At 35.7% G+C, this 22,476-nt stretch overlaps 1 protein-coding gene across 3 annotated transcripts in view; it reads right to left on the bottom strand.

The window, feature by feature from the left end:
• The window catches only part of SETDB2 (SET domain bifurcated histone lysine methyltransferase 2), a 74,369-nt gene that overhangs the window by 30,834 nt on the left and 21,059 nt on the right, over positions 1–22,476 (bottom strand). For 2 of the 3 annotated variants that reach the window (XM_073212668.1, XM_017670762.3), the window contains exons 3-7: positions 19,845–19,970; positions 18,777–18,842; positions 13,682–13,778; positions 7,985–8,548; positions 4,152–4,268 (exon numbers count right to left, since the gene is read on the bottom strand). In XM_073212668.1, the coding sequence (XP_073068769.1) occupies positions 4,152–4,268; positions 7,985–8,548; positions 13,682–13,778; positions 18,777–18,842; positions 19,845–19,970 (970 nt within the window). The remainder of the gene's footprint in view (positions 1–4,151; positions 4,269–7,984; positions 8,549–13,681; positions 13,779–18,776; positions 18,843–19,844; positions 19,971–22,476) is intronic. The other variant, XM_017670763.3, reaches the window with a different exon arrangement.

Raw genomic sequence — 22,476 nt, 5'->3', positions numbered from 1 at the left:
GAACCCCACTTGATCATGATGGATGAACTTTTTGATGTACTTTTGAATTTGGTTTGCTAATATTGTGTTGAGGATTTTCTGCATCTATGTTGTTCATCAGGGATATTGCTGTGATTTTGTTTTTTTGTGGTGTCTTTGCCTGGTTTTGGTATTAGAATGATATTGGTCTCATAGAATGAGTTTGGGAGTATTCACTCCTCTTCTACTTTCTGGAAAATGTGAAGGAGGATGGGTATTAGGTCTTCACTAAAGGTTTGATAAAATTCAGCAATGAAACCATCTGGTCTAGGCATTTTGTTCTTACATAGGTTTCTGATTACCAGTTCAATTTCCTTGCTGGTAATTGGTCTGCTCAGATTTTGTTTCTTCGTTGGTCAGCCTTGAAAGGTTGTATTTTTCTAGAAAGTTGTCCATTTCTTCTAGGCTATCCAGTTTGTTAGCATATAATTTTTCATAGTATTCTCTAATTATTCTTTGTATTTCTGTGGTGTCTATCGTGATTTTTCCTTTCTCATTTCTGATTCTGTTTATGTGTGTAGACTCTCTTTTTTTCTTGATCAGCCTGGCCAGTGGTTTATCTATTTTGTTTATTTTCTCAAAAACCAGCTCCAGCTTTCATTGATTCTTTCTATTGTTTTATTCTTCTTGGTTTTATTTATTTCTGCTTTAATCTTTATTATGTCCCTCCTTCTACTGACTTTGGGCCTTATTTGTTCTTCCTTTTCTAGTTTCGTTAATTGTAAGGTTTGACTGTTCATTTAGGATTGCTCTTTACTGAGGTAGGCCTGTATTGCAATATCCTTCTCTCTTAGCACAATCTTCACTCTGTCCCACAGATTTTGCAGTGTTGAACTATTGTTGTCATTTGTCTCCATATATTGCTTGATCTCTGTTTTTATTTGGTCATTGATTCATTGATTATTTAGGAGCATGTTATTAAGCCTCCATGAATTTTGGGCGTTTTCATTTTCTTTAATTTATTTCTAGTTTCATATCTTTGTGATCTGAGAAGCTGGTTCATACAATTTCAATCTTTTTGATTTAGTCAGGCTCTTTTTGTGGCCTAGTATATGATCCATTCTTGAAAGTGTTCCATGTGCAGTTGAGAAGAATGTGTATCCTGTTGCTTTGGATGGAGTGTTCTATAGATGTCCATTAGGTACATCTGTTCTAATATTTTTTTCGTGCCTCTGTCTCTTTGCACATTTTTTGTCTCGTTGTTCTGTTCTTTGGAGTGAGTGGTGCGTTGAAGTCCCCTAAAATTGAATGGATTTCATTCTATTTCCCCCTTTTATTCTGTTCTTATTTGTTTCACACATGTAGGTGATTGTGTGTTGGGTACATAGTTATAATAGTTATATCCTGTTGTTGGACTGATCCCTTTATAATCATGTAATGTCCTTGTCTCTTGTTACTTTCTTTGTTTTGAAGTCTATTTTGTCTGATACAAGTAGTACGAGTCCTGCTTTTTTCTCCCTATTAGTTGCATGAAGTATCTTTTTCCATCCCTTTATTTTCAGTCTGTGTATGTTGTTGGGTTTGAAGTGAGTCTCTTGTAGGCAGCACATAGATGGGTCTTTTTATTTTTGTCCATTCAGTGACTCTATACCTTTTGATTGGTACATTTAGACCATTTACATTTCAGGTGATTATCGAAAGGTATGTACTTATTGCCACTGCAGGCTTTAGATTCGTGGTTACCAAAGGTTCAAGGGTAATTCCCTTACTATCTAAGTCTAATTTAACTCACATCACACACATGCTATTACAAACATAACCTAAAGGTTTTTTTTTTCCTCCCTTTTCTTCCTCCTCCATTTTTTATATGTTAGGTATCATTCTGTACTCTTTGTTATCACTTGATTTACTTTTTGGGTAGTTGATTTAAGTTTGCATCTGCTTAGTAATTAATTGTTCTACTTTGCTGTGGTTTTATTTCCCCTGGTGAATTCTACTTAGCCTTAGGAAGACTTCTATCTACAGCAGTCCCTCCAAAATGCACTGTAGAGGTAGTTTGTGGGAGGTAAATTCTCTCAGCTTTTGCTTATCTGAAAGTTGTTTAATCCCTCCTTCAAATTTAAATGATAACCTTGCTAGGTAGAGTATTCTTGGTTCGAGGCCCTTCTGCTGCTTTATTGCATTAAATATATCATTCCACTCCCTTCTCCCCTGTAACGTTTCTGAGAAATGTGATGTTAGCCTGAAGGGTTTTCCTTTGTATGTGATCTTTTTTCTCTCTCTACCTGCTTTTAACAATCTGTCTTTATCCTTAGTCTTTGCCATTTTAATTATTATATGTCTTGATGCTGTCTTCCTTGGGTCCCTTGTGTTGGGAAATCTGTGCACCTCCATGGCCTGAGAGACTATCTCCTTACCCAGATTGGAGAATTTTCAGCAATTACCTCCTCAATGACCACTTTCTATCCCTTTTTCTCTCTCTTCTTCTAGTACCCCTACTGTGCGAATATTGGTCTGTTTGGACTGGTCACACAGTTCTCTCATTATTCTTTCATTCTTAGAGATCTTTTTATCTCTCTGTGCCTCAGCTTCCTTGTATTCTTCTTCTCTAATTTCTATTCCATTTACTCCCCTGTCTACTACATCTAATCTGTTTTAAAATCCCTCCTTTGTATGTGTCATTTCACATATGGAATTTCCTAATGACTGAATCTCCGCCTTAAATTCGTTCCTGAGTTCTTGAATATTTTTCTGTACCTCCATGAGCATGTTTACAATTTTGATTTTGAACTCTCTTTCAGGAAGATTGGTTGAGTTCAGTTTCATTTTGCCCTTTTTCTGTGGTTTGTGAGATTTTGGTCTGAACCAGGTTCTTTTGATGTTTCGTATTTGTATGTGGCACCCTCTAGTGCCCAGAAGCTCTAGTCTCTGGAGCTCCTCAGTCCCTAGACTGAGGTTGAGGGTCGTAGGAGAGTGGTGCCAAATGCCTTGGGGGAGGAAAGAACTGTTTCTTGATTCCAGGCTGAAGTGCCTGTCTCCAATATTACAGCCAGTCGACCGAGCACACAGATGTAAGCCTTTGTGCTTTGCATCTTTAGCTGTTGTAGTTGGGGCCTCCCTTTGGCTTGTCTGATGCCTGCGCAGTGCCTGCCGGTTTGCGAACTGGTGCTGGTAGGCCCGGAGGGAGGCGCAACAGGCTGTGTATCACAGTCAGGCGCCTTGGAACTAAGTAGCCAGCCAGGGGGTGAAGTACCTCAAGCTCCTCAAAGTTTCCAACCTTCTGGGCAGAGCATACCTGGACAACCTTGTCCACCTATCCCTTCTCCCACACAGCAAGCTCTGTGCAAACCCGGTCCCTTCAGCAGCCCTCTAGCTGTCAGAAGCCTCTCAGACTGCTTGCCTTTCCTTTGTCCCAGTGCGGCCAGACTTGGATCCCGTCCTCCACAAACATCCGGAATCTCAGTCTCTCTAGCACTCTGCCTGTTTCAGCTCCCCAACTTCACCAACCTCCAGGACACCACGCAATGTAGGTTTGTGTTCCAAAGCAGGACTCCAGAGCTGGCTGTTCAGCAGTTCTAGGCTTTCAGCACCCTCCCTACTCTGTTTCTCTTCCTCCCGCTGGTGAGGTTGGGTGGGGAAAGGGCTTGGGTCCCGCTGAATGAAGGCTTTAGTACGTTACCCTGTTTCATGAGGTCCGCTCTGTTTGCGAGGTCTGTATGTAGTCTGGTGCAGCCTTCTCTCCTGTTGCTGTTTTAGGATTAGTTTTATTAACTATATTTTTGTACTTTATGTGGTTTTGGGGGGAGTTCTCTGTCTCACCTCTCATGCTGCCATCTTGAATCCTCTCCTTCTGCTTTTTTCTTTTTAATAACAATCTTGAAAGGCTGAAAATTCCCAATTGTGAGCTTTGCAGGTATATTTCTTAATGGGGCAATGGTACCTAAAGCAGACTAACCCTAAGGTGCTATAAGCCAGACTCAAAGCAGATGAGAGTTAAGTATACTCTGGCGCAATACATGTGTGCTCTCTGGCTTCCATTTTCAGGAACGGAATTCAGGTTTGTTTTTTTTATTTTGTAATTTTGATCTTTGGTATAAGAAATCAAGATTTAACAACATCTACAGGCTACAGTGACAAAGTTATCTACCTTCAAGGATACACGCCCCCCACAAAAAATCCCCAAGGTATCTTACCCAGTAGGTATTTGTCTCTGTAGTCTTTTATATTTATATCCAGTGGTTATTGTATTACTTGATAAGGAGCAAGTCTTGGCATTCCTTGCTGTCAGTTGAAGACATGCACATTTTGTTCTAAAAGAAAGGCAATGGATTGAGAAGTTACAGTAAGAAAGCAACAAGTGAAGAGACTATTTTGGTAAAACTAAAAGATATAGGAAAGGATGTTAACTGTATTTAGAACAGTCATTTGACTCAAGGACAGTTGGACTTCTTCTCTAAAGAGAACAGACCTCTTTGAAAGACATCTACCAAAAGTTTTTTTTCTGTATCATTAATATACAATCACATGAGCAACATTATGGTTACTAGACTCTCCTCATTATCAAGTCCCCACCATATACCCCATTACAGTCACTGTCCCTCAGCTTAGTAAGATGCTATAGAGTCACTACTTGTCTTTTCTGCTATTAAACCTTTTTAAGTAATCATAAACTGCCCTTTTTCTCTATTTGTTCATGAAAGAAACAATTAATGAGTTTTCTTTAACTTTTCAAAATGAATTCCTTGCATCTCGTAATTAGAAGAAGCTTGTTTGTGAAAATTCTCCTACGATGGATAAACTCTGTCAAACTTGAAAAGGCATACTGAGTTTTGCTAATGTCTTAAACTCTCTCTCCCTCTAATGACACAAAAACAGATCAGAGAGATTGATACTGGGTAGCTGGCTACTACAATGTGTTTTTCATAGTGTCCCTAAACAGAACACATGTAACCATACAAATTTCCCCCTCTATTTAGATGACTGTCTAATATGACAGGGACTTGTATAACTTGATTGTAAGTAAGGTGGGTATCTTAGCGATAAAATCTAGGTATGTGACTACAATCTTTGGGTCTGTCTCCTTTGTTAAATAAACAAATGACTTTTAGGTCTTTTACTCCTAAGATCCTCTTGTGTATTTTTCTGCATATACATATCATATATGTCATAGAGTGGTGAGTATTGTTTGCAACAGAAAAAACAAATTCATTAATTTGGACTCTATTTACAGAAGTAGGTATCTACAGTTGTTTTGGTAAGGTTTTGTTTGCAAAGTTTAAAAAGTACAGAAAAATACAAATGATGTAATATACACTTGTATTTCCACATGGAATTAGCTGTCATCATTTTGTCTAGTACTTCCTTTCCCTAGTTATATAATTGAAGACACATATAGTGTACAAGTGATCTTTAAAAAAATATTACAGATAGAACTCTCAAGAGGTGTGATGCAGTATCCTTTATATTTTCACATCCTACAAAATCTCTACAAACAATATACTACACTGATTCAAAAATTTATTAAAATTATCCTACTTTATATTGCACTGATTCAAAAATTTATTAAAATTATCCTACAACTTGATTTTTTAATTCAATATAATATTTGTGAGACCCATGTTATATACAAATCTAGTTAATTTCTTTAACTTTCCTGAGGCATTTAGGTCTACGATTAAGTTACATTGCTTCTAGTTTTCAATATAACAATTCTACAATGAACAGTTAATGGTGCATATTTTTATGCACATTGTAAGCAACTCTAGAATAGTAGCTTTCAAATATTTCTGACTATGTCTCACAGTAAGAAAGATATTTTCTTGATATTTATCTAGAAAGGCACACATATTAATATATGTGTATAAACTGAAACAAAAGTTGGCATGAACTTACTCTTATGTGTGAAATGGCTGGATGTTTTCTATACTATTTACAACATACTATTACAACCTCTTAAATGATTTTACATCTCACTAAACCTGTAGCTTGGAAAAAAATGTTTTAGATATACTTCTATAGTGTGTGAGATGCACTCTTTATCCTAGATACTAAATACTTTCTAAGTTGCATCAGGATATATTTAGGTGTACGTTTATCTTATTTTCTCTTCTTAGCACACAGGAGGCTTTTTCATTCTAAGGGCTCCTGTCATCAATTCTGGAAAATCCTCTGCTATTATCTTTTAATGTTGCTCTTTTCTTCTCAAATGTATATTGGAGTGTCTTGTTTTATCCCCATATTTTCAACCTGTAAATTATTCTCCCAATACCTTTACCTCTTTGCATTCTGGGAGATCTCTAGTTTTGTCTTGCAGTTCCAGAATTCTTTCTACCAACCCTACCATTTAGTTCATCTATTACCATTTAGTTCATCTATTTAGTTTATTTCAATAACCACATATTTTACTTCCCGTATTTCCAAATGATTCTTTTCATATATACCTTTAAAAAAAATATCCTTTTCTTGTTTCATGGATGATACTGTTTTATGTCTTTGGACATTTTAAACATACCTATTTTGGTCTCTTTCAATCAAATTCTATGTTTATCTTGTCATCTTCAGTGTGAGTTCTTCCATTTGTTGGGAATCATGCAGCCTTCATGGTCTTAAACATCTCTGTGTGCTTTGAGACTCTGAAATCATACCTTCTGTGGGATATACTCCTATGTGCATCTCTATTGGCTGCTTTCCCTACTGGTCTGGCTCTGCCCTATGCATTTCATGGCTCCAAACCCAGTTGCTGTTAATATAATTCTAAACCCTGGGAGATATTAGCTTACTTCCCAGTCTTGTGCAGGTCTGTTTCTATCCCCCTGAAGAGCTCAGTGCCCACTCTCTACCATGCATGGGACATCTTCAATTCTTATTACTGTAAGAATCAGAATCCCTGGCTACAGTGCTCATGTCCATTTTCAGATCCCCATGGGTTCAGCCTTTGCTTACTTTTGTGATTACCCTTGTAATTTCTGATCAATAGATGAAAATATGTACACTGGTGGTGCATGAAGGTTAGTTTCTACAGTCTAAAGGCAAACATCACATGCAGTCAAATTGTTCTTTAAAAAATCCTATAAACTGACCATAAAGTAAACACTGTCTAACAGTCTTTTTCTCCAGCACTTTAAGAGATTGGGGTTGGCCAGATGTCATTGGGTTATAGTTAGAGGCAATGTTTAAAAAGACAACTTGCTTTTAAACAGAATAAAACTTGGCAGAGAGGTTCCTGTATGACAAATCTAAAAGAAACTGAGCCAAACTGAGGTAACAGAAAATTTTTATATATCTCATCTCATACTCCGAGAAGATGGTGAAAACTATACCATTTAAATTATTTCTCTCTCGTTCTTTCCTTTTCCCTATTAAAGGTAGCTAAATTTGCATTAAATTAAATGTACGCATAATGCAACATTACTCTATAAATGCATATCTACAAATGCATGTGTATTATATACCCTTAAAATGAAATGGTTTTCAAAGTCTTAATATATTAGAACATGTTTTCATTTTATGGACTATCAATGTTATGCAAGTAGTAGTTATAGGACCATTAACTTTCTAAAGAACAGCAAGAAAATGATTTGTACAAGTAAAATACATAACACAGTGGTTAAGAGCATAAGTTCAAACCCTGACTCTTCCATTTGCTTGCTCTATGACCTTACAATTGGCTTTTATTAATCTTCCTCATTTGTAATACAGAAATATTACGTATCTTACAGGGTTTTGTGAGACTTAAGAGAAAATGTAAAGCACTTGTAAAATGTCTGGCATTGTTACATGGTATTAACTGTAATTGCTACTACTGTGAATATGGTACTGGATTAAAATAAATACTCATCCATTGAAGAAATCATTTTCAAATTACTATATTATTATTTGGCAAACAGTTTTCTATTGCTAGTGAGAGATTGCATCTTTCCATTTCAGACTCTTGGTAAACAGGTTTTAGACAGAGAGACAACAGGACTTCTTGACAAGTACCTCTACATTCAGAAGATTTTTTGAAATGCTGTATTTTTCTACTCACATGTCTATGCAGCCCTCAGAACAGTCACATGAATCAGTAAACATGTTGGAAAAGCTGTTCAGATAATATGCTCGTGGCCACATAGTCTTTCTGTACTTAAACAGAGGAAGCTTTCTATTGTCAATTTCATTACTGAAAGAAATGGGCACCAATTCCACTCCATTGCTAATATCCACATCAGAAACAATTTCTTCTTGCTTTGGGTAATTCCGAGTCAACTGAACATAGGTATTGAAAGAAAAATTATCCGTAAATAAAAAGTTACAATCCGTCTCAAGCAGGTAACGAAAAACTTCCTCCACGTTTCGTAGACTCCTTCCACAAGGGGTTTTATAACTCACATGGAGTGCTGAAGAATGAGAGTTTGTCTTCGCATGTCGTCTTTGGAAGTGGCATTTGATTGGTAGCTGCAAAGGGTTTTCTCCCTTGAAGGTTAGTGGCATTTTCATCAGACAGGCACCAGAGCAATCATGACTTTGGTAAGTTAAATTCAAAGATGATGATTCTTCTCTAAAGTATGCAGCTTTACTTTCCAGAGAGTTGATTTCCTTACTTTTTGTAGATCTGTTTAAAATTAATTATTTATTAGTATCTCAAATTATAGTACAATTCCCCATTTTTATAAAACACTGCCCACTAAGTGGTAATTAGTTCCTGTTCTTCTTTGATACCACTAAAATAAGCCAGACTCTGAAAAAATATTTTATTATGTACTGTAGCCACATAAAGGTTATATACCTTAAGGAGTTTTTTCCTCCAGATACCAAATGTGTGGTGGTTTTTCCAGCCACTTCTTCAACTGGGTGTTCAATTATTCAATTCAGTTCTGACACTATTAGCCTGGAGTCAGTGTCAGACCCCACAAGTTAAAGGGCTAGTCCCACAAGATTGCCCCTATTTCACATGCCAAACAAAAGTCCCAGGCCGACATGGGGTTTCCACAATTACCTCCTCAGGTTTGATAATTTGCTAGAAAGATTCACTTTAACTACTATTACAGTAATATTACTAGTTATACTTTAAATTATGATTACCAGTTTATAATAAAAGAAATGACTCAAAAACAGCCAAATGGAAGAGATGCAAAGGGCAAAGTAAGTGGGAAGGGACACAGAGCTTCCATGCCTCCCCATTCCTGCCACCCTTCCAGCACCTCAAAGTATTCATCAACTAGGAAGCTCCCAGAGCCCTGTAATTTAGAGGTTTTTATGGAGGTTTCATTATCTAAGCATGATTGATTAAGTCACCAGTCACTCACTATTATTCAATGTCCAATCCTTCTCTCTTCTCTGGAGGTTGGGCAGTAGGACTGAAAGTTTCAAGTTTCTAATCAAGGTTTGGTCCTTCTGGTGATCAGCTCTCATCCTGAAGCTAACTAATTGCCCTTCAACAAGAGTCATCTCATTAGCATGCCGACGGTATTCTAACCACTCAGGAGATTCCAAAGGTTTTAGATGCTATGTGCCAGGGACCAAGACAAAAACCAGGTATTTTTCTTATTATACCACAACCTAATTTCAGAATATTCAGAAAGCTGTGATTATAGCTCTAACTTTTTGTGGCACTACCTAGCAAAATTAGATGTCATTTGGCACATACACTCAATAAAGAGCTGAGGAAGGTTATATCCTCAGGCATGGCTGGTTCAGGCTTTCTGCCTACAAAAAAACTGTAAAGACTAGCCAGAAAATAATTAATTCATCAAGAATGCTTTATGCTGTTTGCTTTCAACAATTGTGCCAACTGAATTTTTTCCATAACATGTAATCTGCCTGGCATCACACCAACACATCCATGTGTTTACAACTTGGGTTTTCAACTTCCACCAAGAACCTTTTGTTTTACATATTTTCTATATCTAGGTTTCTGTTATTCATTATGAAAGTATTTTAGAGGTATTTTTTACTCACTACATAAAGCAATACTGTCCAACAGATTTTTTGCATTGATGGAAATGTTCTATACACTGAATGCACAAATATAAGATTTCCTTCCTTTTTCTAACTGTAATCGTCTGCTTAAATTCCACAATTTAACAAGTGCTTAACTGTTTCCAATATTTTGCTACTATAAATAATGATGAAATGAATAACCTTACATATAACAATGTCATGCATGTAAACATCACTACAGGATACATTCCTAGCAGTGGGAATACTTGATCACATGGTGAATGGATTTTGTTAAGACTTCCAAATTGCTCTCCATGGGATCAGCACCTCCAGCAATTTGTGAGTGCTTGCTTTCATAGATCCTGATCAATCAATGGTCCTTGATACTTCAGGTTTTCTGACAGTATAAATGAAAGGATGCACTATAACTGATTTATAAAATTTTTAATATTGGAAATAATTTTTCCCAATTTCTCTTGACTTTGATGAACACATTCACACACAAATCTTTGACCAAATTCCTGATTATTACCTTATGATACAATCCCTTAAGAGGAATTACTAGGTCAACAGGAATATATATTAAAAAGTAAATAAAATTTTCAAACATAAACATAAAAGTGCACTTTTCTCTACTTCTGTAAAATGTTTCCTAATATTAAGTCATTCCTCCTTGACTATTATAAATCCTACATCCTACACGATCATCTCAATCTTTTATTATTTCTCTGTATTAGAATTGCTAAAATTTTATTTAGAATCTGTATCCGCAGTAGTGATATTTAAACTTTTTAGGGCCATGAATTCTTCTGACAATCTGATGAAAGCTATGAACTTACTCCCTAGAAATATACTACTAACATAAAATTTTGCATACCATGAAGGGTGTCCATAGCTCCTAATTTAAGGACTCATATTTATTATAATTAACTCAATAGATAGATGGTTCCCATGCCCGTTATTTTCTTCCCCAATCCTAAATTTTACATTCTGACTCATCTTTTGGTTAGCAAGAGGCTGTCTGAGAAAGTTTCCAGAAGAGCACATGGATGCTGTTTCCTGAGCTTTTGCAGAGGTTAAATCTGGTGGTAGCCTGATTTTTGTTCATTTTGTTGTTTTTATTTTTGTCTTGATACTTATACTTGAAGACTGATACTAAAACTTTTTTTACATTTAACCATTAAAAATGAAAAGGAAAATGAGGTAAGGTTATTTTTTTAAAATAATGTTGGGTAAACATTCCATAGAAATACATGCTTATAACGTTCCTCCTATTTAACATGTACCTTCTTTAGCCTACTCCACTTTAGTAATTGTTTTTATTCATTTATTTATTTATTTTGGTATGCAATATTTCCTAGTTTCTTTTAAAACCTGTGCTTGGAATTGCTTTTTCCCCTATTGTTAAGTGCAAGTTCCCTGCTACTACCTTTTCTTTTTATTGAGTATCATTGATACACAATCTTATGAAGGTTTCACATGAGAAACAAGGTGGTTACTACATTCCCCCCATTATCAAGTCCCCACCACATACTCCACTGCAATCACTGTCCATTAGTGTAGTAAGATGCTGCAGAGTCACTACTTATCTTCTCCATGCTAGACTGCCTTCCCCATGACCCTCCTGCAGTATGGCTACCACCTTTTCTTATAAAGCATTACAATATACTCTGAACCCTGAGCACTTTTATTTGTCTAAGATATACCCTCGTTTGTTTTGTTTCATTCAATACATTCACTATAATAAATTCTTAGGCTCTCATGGCTTTGTTCTTTGTTTTGATACAGGCTAATCACTCTCAAGTGATTTATACACCTGTATCTTTCAGCAGTGGCACAAGCCCACTTTCAACCATGCATAATAGCCAAAATTACATACCTGATGCATCTCTAATAAATTCTCCTACCCAGCTGGCTTGAGTTAGGTGTGTGTTCCTGACAAACCAAAGTACTTTCTTTACTAAGAAAAAGAATTAAGTCATATTTCCTAACATCACAAAAGTGGCTCTTTGTGAAAGGATTATGATTGGAAAGAAATTTTTGTTTTTACATTTACCTATGTCATAGCTCATTAATATGGAGTGGAAATTCAATTCAACTCAAGAATAAAATACAGAATGCCAGTTTCCTATCAGACCTAAGATTTTTCACTTTGATTTTGCCATGAACATATGACTGTGAGCAATTCAGCAGAAGTTGAGAACTCGTGGCTTGAGTTATTCATCATTTAGTTTGCCAGTCTGCCTATGTGACTACTGGTCAGCTAAGGGTTTAACTACTGAAAGCAAAACAAGTAATAAACTCAAGATCCACAGAGGAAATACAAAAGGAATTATTTAAACACAATTCTGGTCAAGAATGAAATGTGGCTTTAGAATTCTTAATGGCAAAGGAAGAAAATCCTAAACCTCATTAGACACATCCCTTCATCTGAAAAGATTCCAGAAAAAGTTAGAAATGATCATGGACAAAGCCTCTGAGTGGGAATACAGCACAAGAATTGTTCTAAGGAAATGAAATTCAGATTATGCAATCACAAATAATCCTAATGAGATGGTAATTAGAGAAACCAATTTAATTTTTCTGTGAAGCTCTGATTTTTAGAAGAATATGTACAAAAAAAAAAGACCAATTATGAATACAACATAGTTGTGTGAACCTACAAGAAAAATGTCAAAAAGGCTCAAGCCTACTAAGAACTGAGGTTTCCAAAAATGCTAATAAAATAGCAAGAAACATTTTAAAGCTATCTTTAGAAAATGAAGACAATCTGTTAGGGGAAAGAGGGCATAAGGTTAACTGATAACAGAGAGAAGGAGGAGCTCAAATCAACTTTTTTTTCATGTACAAGTATTGCCAGACAAAACGTGCAAAAACCAGACAAAAATGAAAGAAACTGAAGTTTGTTAAGTTAAAAAGAGGCCCTAGAAAGCTAGTTTACTTAGACATATTTAAGAGTCTAGGCCTTAACAATTAAATCTCAAGGTCTTGAAAAAATATTCACCTATCAATGAAAAATAGGAAAATGTGTCCCAAATTTTTTTTAAAAAGGGCACATTCCAGAAAATACAGAATGGTTAGCTTAATATTGATCTCCAAACAATTGCTAGAATAGAGAATCAAGTACTTAAGATCTGAAAGCCAACATGAATTAGGTAATAAAAGTACAAACTGATGTAGTTTTCCTTTTTAATGAGGTTTGATAAAGTTTAGTAATTATATACAATGCTATAGCAATGAATCCTGATTTCTCACAGTAGCCCTGTGAGTTAAGATACAGAAATGTAGGTGGGATAATGGTAGAGGTTAAGTAAGTTCAGTGGTTGAAATTCTTTTTGAACAGTAATGGAAAGAGGTCTCCCCATTAATGAGCCTGCCAGGTTTTGTCTTTGGTTCTGTCCTATCCAATATTGTTCTCTGTGACTATATTAAAGACTAGAAAGCTCATTTTAATATATCTGAACAAGAAGAAAAGCTACAAAGGAAAGAAAATACAACAGATAAGATATTCAAAATTCAAAAGAATTCTGACAAGCTAGGATAATGAATTTAAAACCAAAAAAGGGACACTTAAGAACATACCAACTCCTATATTCAGTTTTAAAATATAATTATCTAAACTAAATGTTCCAATTACCTTCTAATTTTCTAATAAATATAGTTATTTATAAAATTTACAACTTTTAAAGCTTTCAATGGGAATATTTTATATATTCTATCTACTCTTATGTCCAATGTTTAAAAAAAGTAAATCTCCAGGAACAAAAGCATTAACAACATAAACAAATTTAACTTTTATACATACAGAAATGTACAGCCTTCAGGAAAGGAATCTTCATATGATGTAGAGGGCAATGAACTTGCTTTATTTTCCTGTTCATTCTGGGTCACAGATATATGATCTACATTAAAAAAATACTAACATGAATACCAAGTATACCAAGTTAAAAATCTTTCAACTGTAATATCTAAATGTCTTTAATGATTAGTAAATACATGGAGCCCTTAAATCTGCAAACATGTTAAGATTTTAAGATTGAGCTAAAAAATAAGGTGTCAGTATTTTCAAAACACTAAGAGACTTAGAAGAGATTTCTACTGCAGAAATTTGTTTAGCCTGAACTTTTATCTGAATTCTAATCAATCTTTAAGGTGAACATCAAGTACCCCTACTTTTGTTTGTATTTTATAGAAAAATAACATAACTCTTAAAAGCTCTATAATAGGTTACAAAATGGAAAGTTTATGTAGCTTTTATTTTTTCATTGTTTTGCTACTGCTTTTTTTGGGTGGAGTTGGATATTTTGGTACCTCACACTTTGCTTTTTCCATTTGTCTTTTCATATTTCTTTTAGTCTCTCATATTATTTGTGCATTTAATTTCATCTCATTTCTTGTCTCTTCTTTTTCTACTTCACCCACTCTTACTCTCTGACTATAGTATAGAAATGAGCTGTGTAGTTTAATCAAGCAAGTTAGACTTTCTGTTCTTATTTTTTTTAATGGGTATGTGAAATATTCAATGTTTGGTTTAAAGATTTTTTTTCTAATGTGCTTTTTCTTATGCACAAAGAAAAAAGGTATTCTCATTGTAAGATTAATTTGCATTGATTCTTTAGTACAGACAAGTCCTATTTAAAAAAGAGATTAATAAAAAGTTTAAGCAAGTGAAGAAAGGTTTAAAATCTGATAATTGAATAAAGCTGTAACAGATTAAAAATTAAGTTTTACAAGTTGAGAATATTTTATTTTTCCCAGCTAATTTCTTTGTATGAGTCATAAACCCATATGAACAAATGTGAATAAAACAAATCAATGTAAGCATAGTTAGAAATAAGATTTACTGAAAAAACAGAGATTTAAAAGTAATCATTGGATGGGAGGTGATAATTCCTCTCTTTTTAAGAAAAGAGTATCCAGTCCTTTGTACAACACTGTGGCAAATATTTACACTTATACAGAAGCAAAGAAAATAAACACAGTTATTGGAGTGGGGACTCCAGGCTGGATCTGGGATGGGTTATTTTGACTTCAATACCAAGTCCTTTGGTTTCTTCCAACCTCAATATTCTTTTTAAAATAAATAGTAACACGAAACTTCATTACTATAAAGTTCTTAATCCTTTCATTGCCAGTAGTGTCAATTACATAACTCCTCAATTACTTACTACAAACATTGTTCTACCACTGGCAAACACAGTACTTTTTTTCTTTTCACTAGAAATATAATTTTATTCTCAGTTACTACAGCTCAATTCTCTTGACAGAGGAAATAAGGACAGAAAGGCTCTAAACTGAATCTCAAAGCAGACCATGTGGCTCAGGACAGGAGAGTCCCTGGAACACAGTTGGAAGCCACCTGAAACTGAAGTGTAACAGTAAACTTCAGGGAAGCGTGTGCCTATGCCCAGGTGCATGAGCTCACCTCAGCCTCTGCCACACTCCTGTGGCAGGGGTTGGTGGGGAAGCTGGCCGCTGACTTCCTTTGGCTGGGCAGGTGCAGCATCACCGCACCCTCCCCTGGGAGAGCCGCCTCATCACCCTCATGTGTCCTCTTACCACCGCTACCTGACTACATAGTGTTTTGTCTGTTCTCCACCATGGCCATGGGCCTCTGTCCTTACTTCTGTTAGTTAATATTAGTTATTACTTGGACATACATGTAATTATCTGTTCATTAAAGCAATGTGTTTAAACCAAGACTGATTTTCCCGAGACCTCTTTAATCTCTTATCAAATTTTCACCAAAACCTATATTTTTAGGGAAGAGAGTTCAGTCTGGAAATACTTCTAAACATGTTTTCCTTTGCGCTATTTACCGAGTAGCCAGACTGCAGGAGTGGAGGGTGCCCATGTGCTCAGAGACATCAATTAGCATATCCAAGCTGGGAAGGACGGGCTTAAGATGCAGAGAATCTTTGCTGCAAGCTGTACAAGGGCTGGAAGCTTCATTTATAGTGTAACTGCAGCCTGAACGTCTAACTCAGCTCGGTTATTGAGCTATTATAAACACAGTGTGATGATTCTTTATTTCTCTCCCTTCTTATTCCTCCTCCTCCATTCGTTATATGTTAGGCGTTTTATTTTGTGCTTTTTTGTGTTTCCTTTGACTGCTTTTCTGGGTAGTTGATTTTATTTTTTGCCTTTAGTTAGTATTTGGTTGGGCTGCTTTCTTTGCTGTGATTTTATTTTCTCTGGTGACATCTATTTAGCCTTAGGAGTGCTTCCATCTAGAGCGTCCCTCTAGAATACCCTGTAGAGGTGGTTTGTGGGAGACAAATTCCCTCAACTTTTGCATGTCTGGGAATTATTTAATCCCTCCTTCATATTTAAATGATAATTGTGCTGGATACAGTATTCTTGGTTCAAGGCCCTTCTGTTTCATTGCATTAAATATATCATGCCATTCTCTTCTGGCCTGTAAGGCTTCTGTTGAGAAGTCTGATGATAGCCTGATGGGTTTTCCTTTGTAGGTGACCTTTTTTCTCTCTCTGGCTGCCTTTAATACTATGTCCTTGTCCTTGATTTTTGCCATTTTAATTATTATGTGTCTTGGTGTTGTCCTTGGGTCCCTTCTGTTGGGAGTTCTGTGTGCTCCCGGGGTCTGAGCAACTATTTCTGCCCCCAGTTTGGGGAAGTTTTCAGCAATTATTTCTTCAAAGACACTTTCTATTCCTTTTACTCTCTCTTCTTCTTCTGCTACCCCTATAATGTGGATAGTGTTCCATTTGGATTGGTCACACAGTTCTCTTAATATTCTTTCATTCCTGGAGATCCTTTTATCTCTCTCTGCCTCAGCTTCTCTGCGTTTCTGTTCTCTGATTTCTATTCCATTAACGGCCTCTTGCATCTCGTCCATTCTGCTTTTAAGTGCTTCCAGAGATTGTTTTATTTCTGTATTCTCCCTCCCAACTTTATCTGTTAGCTCTTGCATTTTTCTCTGCATCTCCATTAGCATGGTTATGACCTTTATTTTGAATTCTTTTTCAGAAAGATTGGTTAAATCTATCTCCCCAGGTTCCCTCTCAGAGGATGTCTGGGTTATTCTGGTCTGTATCAAATTCTTCTGCCTTTTCATGGCGATAGAGGTAGTCGTGGGCAGTTGGCGCATGTGTCAACCGGGAGAACAAAGTCCCTTCCCGCTTGCTCGTCGCCTGATGGGGCCTCTGATTCTGGCCTAGGTGGCTGCGGAGGTTCCACACGGCTGCTGTGAGTGTGGCTGGTCTCAGGCTGCTGCTCCACTATGGCGGGACCGCACCAGATGGGGAACAGGCGGGAGGCTGTTTATCACTGTGAGAGACCTCAGAGCTGCACTACTGTGCCGGTGGTTAGGGCGTCAGGAATTCCCCAGGATTCCCAGCTGCTGGGTTGAGTGTGCCAGGATGCTTCTGTCCAGCTGTGAGGCTCCTGTCCCTTTAAAACTTTCAAAAGGCACTCGCTTTTTTTTGTCCCAGGGGCCCTGGCTGTGGGGACCTGCTTGCAGGTTTTACTGTTCCATTTCCCTAATATCCAGCACACCACGCACTGTGTGTCTGCGCTCCCAGTGCGGATGACTGGGGCTGGGTATTTAGCAGTCCTGGGCTCCGACTCCCCTCCTCCCACTGGGGAGCTGGGGTGGGGGGCGCGCTCGTGTCCCACTGGGCCGCAGCTTATATCTTACCCCCTTCGTGAGGTGCTGGGTTCTTGCAGGTGTAGATGTAGCCTGGCTGTTGTACTGTATCTTCTGGTCTCTCTTTTAGGGATAGTTGTAGTTGTTCTATTTTCAAAAATATATATGGTTTTGGGAGATTTCCGCTGCCCTACTCACACTGCCATCTTGACTCCTCCCCTTCCTAGTACTTTTACTTCGATGAATTCATTACATTTTAGATGAACTGTATAAAACTGAGAAATTACAATATTCAGCATTTCTATTGATGAAATTATTACTTTAAAAGAATGCAAACAAAAACCCAACATACTTTCTGTTAGTGGGAAATAGATCATTTCAGAAAAAAAATAACATTGCTTAGAACTAGTTCTTCTTACCACCTTCTTCATTTAAAAGCCTTTTTCTGGCAAAACTAATGTAATCTCTAAAGGTGTGTTGATTCCAAGTGGTATTGAGAGATGCTGGGAAACGCTGTTTTTTTAAATAATCTACTCTTCTGAAATTATACATCAGCTACTGAAATTGAGAACACTTTTGAATAACAAAAGGTTCCTTTTAAAATAGACTGATGATGCTAGGCTATATTCTTAGAGGTTTAAAACCTTACTCTATTTATGACAGCTAACATCATTGAAATTTGTTGACAATATTTTGTAGTATTTATTAAAATCTAGTAAATGCACTTCTTCAACAGTTTAGCATATTAGTCACACACTAAGAGTTATAGGATAGTGATTCTAATAAAATAACCTTTCAAATTGTCCTTTTCTAGTCCGGGTACATTATCTTTGCCTAATTCCTTGTAAAATGGATTTGTTTAGAGTTTGGAAGACTGATAATCTAATAATTATCTAGAAATTAAAATAATCTAAAACTTTAACTATACCAGAATATACCTTTCTAGTATTGTCCTTCACATAAAGCATGTTAATAGTGTTTTGGAATTTTAGAGTTCTATTTGCCCTTCTTGTAAGAGAAGTTTTTTTTGAAGAAATACTGTTGTTCATTTGTTCCCTAAGAGGCTTAGTAGAGTGTGCATCTCCTAATCTCTGGACAGGTAGGATTTATCATTTAATAGGGGAATTTACCAATATAGACCTTACATTTTATTTTAAATTGTCATTAGTTAACCTGACATATAATTCATATAATTAAGTCAATTAAGCCTGCTTCAAGAAAATACCAGAGAATATTTGAAATTGTCATTAGTTACCCTGACAAATAATTAAGTGATTAGAAATGTACATACCTTTTATTATTGTGGAATTGTTACTTATAGTTGCTTCATTCACTAGAATCATTGCCTGGATGTATTCTGTTAAGGAAAAATGGAAACAATCAGGGGCACTAACTTTATTCATTGTGCCAGGTACCATGCAAACAACTTATATAACTTTGTCTCATTTAAGCTTCATAACTCCTCTGAGAGGTTCTTATGATTATCTGTATTAGAGACAAAGAAACTGAAGCTTAGAATAAATTACTTATTCCAGACCATCCAGTTAAGTACTGGTAGAACTGGATTCAAACCTAGATATATCTGACTCATGATGGAATGAGAAAAAATAATTTTAAAATGAAAAATAGTACGAATTTTTTGGATAAGCACACATAATAATGTAAGTAGAAAATCCAAAAAGTACAGCAAAGTCTGGGGAAAGAAACAATTTGGGGAAAAATTTGCTTGAAAATCATATTTCCTGATGGAATAAAGATGTCCAAACAAAAGTTTTACGTTCTATAACCAAACAGGGTTGAACCAAAGAAATAAAAAAATAAAAACTTGGGTGACCGAAATGACTGCCTATGTAGAAAACAAGTTTTGCTTTCAGAAGATCAGTAGGGAAAGTTGTGTTTATAACAGGCAAAATACAGTTATATGTACTTTCATATTAAAAAAAAAACCAGTCTCTGGATGATGGAGTAATGTTATTTTTTTGTTAATTTTTCTCTATGTACTAAATGTTGCACATACTACTTTTGCAATACCCCGTCCCCTCAAATAGAAGTTAAAAAGGATAAAAAAGATAAAATGGGGGAGAAGTAGCCTGAGATAAAAAGAGATAAATTCAGTAGGAATTGTTCAAATCACCTTCACCCACTTTTTACAATATGTCCATGGTATGGGAAAAGCAAGATACTACAGAAGCAGAGAGCACACACACAAAAAGCGAACAGAACTGATGTTAGGTTCCTAGAAAACAAAATAAATTATTTGACTTTTAAAACAAACAATAATACTGGAAACTGATTATACTGTATTGCCAGTGGATAACATTTAGCATTAAATATGTCGAACATTTTTGTTCTTTCATACCTTTATTTGTGGCAGACCCATCTTTGATCTTTTGTTTTAAGGACTGCAGCACATTTTGCACTTGTTCAAATATGAAGTCCACTTTTCCAGCATCTTCCAGCTCCATCCAGAAAGTTTTTGCATTACCTAATAAAAAAAGGGGAATAGCCTAAGAGCCCAAAACAAATAGGCTATAATTTTCCCAAGGCATATGTTATAGAAAATCCACTCGGTTTCTAAACAAAATCAAGATTTAAGTGGTCTGTCACTCTCCTTAAGGAAAAAGATTTTGGTCATTATTTTTTTTAAATAACTAGCAACAAAAAATATGATCTAAGTATCTCACTTATTTCTGCTTATTTAAAAAATGTTAAAAATTTTAGTGACTTGATTGAAAAACAAAGAATGACCTCATTCTAGGGTGGTAGTGGGCATATGTATGGACATGTACACACATATCTTCTAAGTTTCAGGGATATAACCTCCACCTAGTATGGAAGTAGATGGTTTCAGAATGAAACAACTCACACTTGTTGAAATAATTAAATGTCCAATGGTGTTTTAAAATGACTTTTATATTAACTTTGTAATAATTTCATAAAGGAAAATATTTAATGTTTTCATAGTTATGTAGGTAAACCAACACATCAGATGCCCAGCTAACACCTTAGTAAAAAATTTCCTAGAGAAAAATAATCTTTCATAGGTGAAAACAGAACTATAAGTAAGGCAATTACATCAGTAAAAGCTGAATCTCAAACTTACACTATATTTAAAAGTAACAAAAATACCTAAAATGTTAAATACTACTTATATAAAAGTGTAAAAATGTTAAAAAGAAATAGGGTCTTAAGCAAAAGAGGGACATAATAATTGCATTTTAGAAAGGTTACGGGAAGCCATTAGGAGGATTAATGAGCAAAGAGCCCACTACATTTAAAAAAACTACATTTTCCTTAATAAAAATTAAACCTAGAGCCTACAATTTGGCAACAGAGTGAGATTCACTGGATGCTTAGGCCTCAGAGCCTCAACTCTCCCTGGCAAAGTCACCTTATCCACATGGGATCTCTGGCTAATTAGGGCTGCTGTCACCATAGCAGTCTCAGGAGGGGTGTTGTTTTCCTGCTAAAACTCTGGGCCAATGTGTACTACACAAGACTAAGCCTACATTTAATTTCCCATAGCACAGCTCAGACAAGGTTTCAACATTTGAATGTTAAGAGACAAAAGGGATCAGAAATGATACTTTAGAAGCAGGCAGGGGCTATGGTTATGGAGAGCCTTGTGTGCTATGCTAAGCAACTTCATTTTTACATAAAGGCTATGGGTGCCATTCCAGAGGTTTAAGCATCTTATGGTGTGGTTAGATTGTTTCTCAGATCATTCAGGTGGCAGTGGGAAGAGGGAAGAGTCAATTAAATTTCTGACTCAGGGAACCATATGTATCATAGTGGTATTCATTGAGATACAGAATAAATGTAGATAAATAAAAATAAAACAGTAGAAAAATTATGGTAGAATAAAGGTAGAAATTCAAGTGGGGTAATTAAACTGGATATATGGGCTCCAAAGTAAGATCTGGTCCAATTACACAAATTTTGGAGTAAACAGTACACAAAAGCCAGAGTAGATGTGATTAGAGAGAAAACACAGAATGAGAAGAGGGTCTTTTATAGATCAACATGTGAGGGACAAGTACAAGAAAATGGAATCATGGAGACCAAGAAGGAACAGCGGGAGGAAGGAAAACCCAGGAGTCAGTGGAAGAACAGGAGTGGTGATTAAGAATCTGGGCTTTGGAGTTCAGATATATTTAGGTTTGAATCTCAGCATTACCACTTACTAGTTGTGTGACCCTGTCTATAAAGTGGGAATAATAGCACTATCTCACAGAATTAATGGGTGGAAAAGCACATGGCAATTAGCAAGAAGTTACTGTGCATAATTTAACAGGGAATATTATCTTAAGCTAAAGGAATTCATCTTTAATTTGGAATTTTAGAGACAACTCAGGGAAGAGGGGAAAGTATTTTGTGAAGAAAGACTTTCCCAGAATCCTTAAAATCATCAAGTTTTTCCCTAACTGATGACAGAATCATTGCTTTTAGTCAGAACTACTTTTGGAAGCACTTATTTATTGTTACCTTATTTCTTTTCAGGGACATGAGTCAACACACCATACTAGAGATTTATCTTTATTTGAGGTGGATATCTAGATGGGAAGGGTTTTGAAAGGTACTTAGAAATAGCTTTTGGTAGCATAACCTTCTGCAATCATATACAACTCTCATGTGGCCTGAGAAAATATCAGTGATACTGAAAGATAGGACTTCATTGAATTTTTGTTTTTCAGTGACAAGGACTGAAAACCATTAGAAATGTCAGTACATGATCTAAATTATTCTGATAGGAAATACATACAATGAATTAATAAAAAACAGTATAAATGCTTAGTCTTGGAATAGAATAATTCCTATATATATATATATATATATATAATTGCTAGGATACTAGCAATATAATTTAAGAAAATCTAACCAATCAAAAAATACTATAACTATCTGCTTATACAATAAATGAATGTAACTAAATAATTCATATTTATTTTGTTCTGGGTCTTTAATATATTATTCCTTCTGACATCCTTATT

The sequence above is a fragment of the Manis javanica genome, chromosome 9 (assembly GCF_040802235.1).
Source record: "Manis javanica isolate MJ-LG chromosome 9, MJ_LKY, whole genome shotgun sequence".
Taxonomy (NCBI): Eukaryota; Metazoa; Chordata; class Mammalia; order Pholidota; family Manidae; genus Manis; species Manis javanica.
The sequence above is the reverse complement of the archived record's forward strand: the minus strand, read 5'-3'. Positions and strand labels throughout refer to the sequence as shown.